Source organism: Sitodiplosis mosellana, unplaced genomic scaffold, assembly GCF_009176505.1.
Source record: "Sitodiplosis mosellana isolate CC-2019 unplaced genomic scaffold, AAFC_SMos_1.0 Smas_scaffold_5686, whole genome shotgun sequence".
NCBI classification, from domain to species: domain Eukaryota; kingdom Metazoa; phylum Arthropoda; class Insecta; order Diptera; family Cecidomyiidae; genus Sitodiplosis; species Sitodiplosis mosellana.
The window spans coordinates 6,554-10,813 of NW_022600928.1; the positions used below are offsets into that span (position 1 = coordinate 6,554).

The 4,260-nt window shown below is 35.6% G+C and overlaps 2 protein-coding genes across 2 annotated transcripts; both read left to right on the plus strand.

The window, feature by feature from the left end:
* Nucleotides 1–1,483: 1,483 nt before the first annotated feature.
* Nucleotides 1,484–2,311, plus strand: LOC129572889 (uncharacterized oxidoreductase TM_0325-like; the record flags this gene model as incomplete). The annotated part of the gene is made up of 2 exons (XM_055453002.1): nt 1,484–1,951; nt 2,139–2,311. Coding segments are annotated over 2 exons (641 nt in total), but the record flags the coding sequence as incomplete, so codon positions are not given.
* A 253-nt stretch (nt 2,312–2,564) lies between these two features.
* On the plus strand, nt 2,565–3,405 carry LOC129572888 (NADH dehydrogenase [ubiquinone] 1 alpha subcomplex subunit 7-like). The gene is made up of 4 exons (XM_055453001.1): nt 2,565–2,712; nt 2,870–2,958; nt 3,034–3,120; nt 3,244–3,405. The coding sequence occupies exons 1-4, from the start codon at nt 2,647–2,649 to the stop codon at nt 3,317–3,319; spliced, it is 318 nt and encodes a 105-aa protein (XP_055308976.1). The 5' UTR covers nt 2,565–2,646; the 3' UTR covers nt 3,320–3,405.
* Nucleotides 3,406–4,260: the final 855 nt, after the last annotated feature.

The window sequence follows — 4,260 nt, forward strand, 5'->3', positions numbered from 1 at the left end:
CAAATACACTCTCGCACAAATTGAACACTTGGGCCGCACATACATTGATGTATGAGATGTTTCCTTGTGTTGTTGTAACCCAAACTTTGATCGGAAATCTCGTCCACAGACATCGCATTGAAATTCAATAGGTTGTTGTTGTATTTGTATCTCTTTAGCTGCAAAATAGCATTTTAGTCCAACGTCAATTGCATCGTTACGCACTACATCATCGCAATCGATAATATTCTGGACAGGCCGTTGTAGTGTAAGTCGATTCGTATCAGTTGAGTAGACTTGTTGATGCAATTTTATCCTTCGCAATTCCGTATAATAGTTGATTCCAAACTGAATGGCCTAAAAATGAGAATTGATTTAGCAAATAGTACATAGCCGCTGACTTTAATACTTTGTGTAAAGGTTAACGTTTCTTCTTTGGGAACACCAATGCTCAACAATTGAATTAATTGAATAATTGGATGAGTTCTTTTTTTAAAGTAATAATGAGTATAAAAAATAGAAAAATAATACATGCCTGATCATAAATTGTCGTCATTTTCTTTCAAACGCAAGATTTGGACCTTATTCAATCGAATTCCATTTCAATACTAACTACAAAAGTAGCATCAGCAAAGGTACCTTAATGTGCTGCTGCTTCATGCTCCTAACGGTTCTGAATAATCGTTTTTAGTATGAGCCCTTGAAAACCACCGATAGTCAATTGAAGCGTTTGGTCAGGTTCATATTGAAATTTGTAAAATGTGCAGAAAAATCTTTCTAACTGTAAAAATAAAATTTATACTGACGCCAGATTCATTCATGTTAGGGTTCATATTATGTGTATCTACAAATCGTATCTCGCCCGTCTGAACTGTGCATAAAAGAGAGAGAGAGAGAATTCAAACATTTTGACATCATTACTTTTAATTCCGTTCGAAATGAATTCGCTTTGTTTGTCCGTGAATATTGTTGCTAAATTCCAAAAAAATCTCTAAACACAATTTTTTCAGAAATTGTATCGCTATGATGTAATTGCATGAAATTTGAGGAATTAGGCTTGACATCCGAAATCGACGATGGTTTTGCTGAAGAATTTACGAATCAGTGGATTGTTGTGTTTTTTCTTTACTTGAAGCACTTGATGAAAAAGAAAATTGAAATAGTAATTGATTAAATTGCAGCACAATTACAAAATTTCTGTAGATAACATGTTATCAACGCGGAAAATCTAGTTGATTTTATCAGTGTTTTGATTCTAAATAACGTCTTTTTTTAGAAATAAAGCAGCGGAAATTTAAAATGTCATGCATTCATCTGATAAAGCAATTCGATTTGTAAACATTCCTCTTGTCAAGTTGCATGTTCATTCCGAAGCCATAAATTGAAATATACTGAATGCTACGCTGAATAGTCTATAGTTGATCGTTACCAGTGAAAGATCAAAAGTTAGAAATGAGTTTCGACGGTAAAATTGTTTTAATCACGGGCGCGAGTTCCTGAATAGGTGCTCATGCAGCAGAGCACTTGGCGCAAAAGGGCGGAAGCATTGCCTTGGTTGGTCGCAATACAGAACGACTAAACGAAGTGGGTGATCGGATTAAAAATGCTGGTGCCCCAACACCACTCTTGATTGTGGCGGAAGTTTCATCTGAAGCAGAACGATTAATCACTGAAACGATAAAACATTTTGGCAAATTAGATATATTAATCAATAACGCTGGCATTTTGTCAAGAGATACCATTGAAACCGTTGATTTGGACGAGTATGAACGCATCATGAAAACAAATGTAACAAGCGTTATTAAACTGTCCAAGCTGGCTGTTCCATATTTGGAGAAGACAAAAGGAAACATTCTTAACGTATCATCTTCGGCCGGATTACGTGTAAAAACAAATCTATTCTCATACTGCATCTCAAAATATGCATGCAATGCCATTACAAAGAGCACAGCATTGGATTTGGCACCAAAAGGTAATCTAAATAATAGAAGAAATGTTTAATTGAGCTCGCATTAAAACAAAAATTCTGATTTACTTTTAAATATATTGGCTTGAAAGTAATCGTTGTTAAATGATTTTTGAAGGCATCCGAGTAAACGCTATCAATCCATGTGTTATCAAAACCGGGATACTCACATCGGGCTTTCGACTTTCTTCAGAACAAGCTGATGAATTTGTAGACAGTCTCAAGGATGTTTATCCCGTTGGTAGAGCCGGCGAATGCACCGATACATCGGCAGCCATAGAGTATTTGATTAGCGATTCCGCATCTTTTCTTACTGGAATACTATTGCCTGTGGATGGTGGAGAGATGACAAAGTTTCACATCTGAATGCATAGAAAAAATTGTATGAGGAAAATTTCGAATGTGAATTGAATTGAAAAGAATAACACACAAAATATATAAATAAACTTTTGAAAGGATGAATTTAAAAAAGCGTGTATTTTGCATTTCTTCTGTTTTGAATATTTCATTATGAGCATGAGCTCTAGCACGTAGTGCTTTCGTCAACCGTTTGGGGTCGCTACTGATATGCGTTTATCTTTCCACACATCAGAAGTGTCATTGTCACTTTGACAAGAGCCCGTACACTACTGAAATCACATAGACTTGTGAACGACTTGGTTTTGGTTATTTTATAAAATTTCGGATTTTCAACCAACATAATGGCCCAGGTTGCAAAGCGAGATATTGGATTTTTGACGAAAATTTTTAGAAATGTCATCTTAGGCGTAAGTAAAATTGGCAATTCACTTTTTGGCATATTTAATAAATCAAGTCGCACATTAGAATCATTTGTTTTGAGTTATATAAGTTTGAGAGTGACAACATTGCTATCCTGTACTACTGCCAAATAACACAAGTTATTCTCTTCATTTTGTTATCTAGCGTGATCATAATTTGGCATTGAGATTCGAACCTGAATGTTCAGCACGTGATCAACCACCGCCAAATATTCCCGATGGCCCAGCACACAAGTACGTTTTGTTTACATATTCTGTCCGTGTCATCACATTGAATTAAATCAACATCCCTTCCTTGTATCCTTTCAGATTATCAGCAAATTACTATGAAAGCCGTGATCCCCGACGAGAAGTTGCTCCACCAATTGATCTAACACAAAATTTGCTTGGCTCCGGGTATGTTATCTATGGATGTCAGTCGACCAAAAATAAAATACCAGTCTTTTCCATTGTCTTTTATGTAAAGCAACTATTTGAGTTTTCTCTTTCATTATTGATCTTTATTTTGTCTCGTTTCAGTGAATCGGGTGTTGCTGAAACCGGAACACGAATTGCAGGAGTTCCTACACCTGGCAAAACTTATCAATGGGACTAAATGTTATGTCATTTCCTTTCCGATTCATGTGAATATAGTAAACTGATGAATGTGAAATATTGAAATAAATGAATTTCTTATTTAAACACAGCGCTGTTTTTCAATGACCACTGCAAAAGAGTGTGAATTTCATTAAGTTTGTCTGTTTATTGGTCTTTTTGATACAATCAATGGCTTTGATTGGACTTACAAACTTGATTCAAACTGCAAACTAGCCACTAATTTTCTTAGAAAATCACCGTCAATTCGGCCTGGCCACACGTTTTTCACACGATGGTAATGTTACTTTTAAGAAAAAAGATGCGCCGCCAACTGGGATTGGGATCAAACCTTCGAACCAGTTTATTCGAGAATGAACAGAAAAATTATTTTCTTCGATTCTAGCTTCAACTTCACCGCTCAATGACTGCTGTGTGACTGAGCAGCTAATTCTCCACTTCATACGCTATTCACGTCGATGTATTGACCTTGCACTATCTCAAATGGTTTTCGGAATACACAGCCACACTTCAATCTGTTCTATTAAAATTTCCTGGAAATCCATTCATTCTTATCGCTTCGTTCGTTTGGAAGGGGCAAAGTAAGAAAGAAAACAGCAAAGCAAACGTGTCAATATGTTCTACATCGCGAGCGAAGCACGATTTGAAGTGGTTATTAATAAATTTATCAGACGCTATAGCGCATTAGTCAAAATCAACTTCAATGTAAATGTTCCGATGAAGCAATATTTTTTTTCCTTGATATTAACTGATATTGATTCTAGTTGGATTCACAACATTAAGGTGCCAAATTCTACTTTTTATGGGTATGCAGCCAGTTTTTTGTATTGATTAACTTTTTGGTCGGCCGTTTTAATTTATTGGCCAGCTATAAAAGTTTTATTACTTTTGAGTGATTGGAAATCAAATTAAAGAAAAACGCACACAAGTTTCGGTTTAAAT

Excerpts from the sequence above, each read along its gene's own strand:
- LOC129572888 (XM_055453001.1), top strand. The coding sequence starts at position 2,647 with ATGGCCCAGGTTGCAAAGCGAGATATTGGATTTTTGACGAAAATTTTT. Across the intron at positions 2,713-2,869 it reads TTAGAAATGTCATCTTAGGC|CGTGATCATAATTTGGCATT; the intron begins GTAAGTAAAATT and ends TTTGTTATCTAG. Across the intron at positions 2,959-3,033 it reads CCCGATGGCCCAGCACACAA|ATTATCAGCAAATTACTATG; the intron begins GTACGTTTTGTT and ends GTATCCTTTCAG.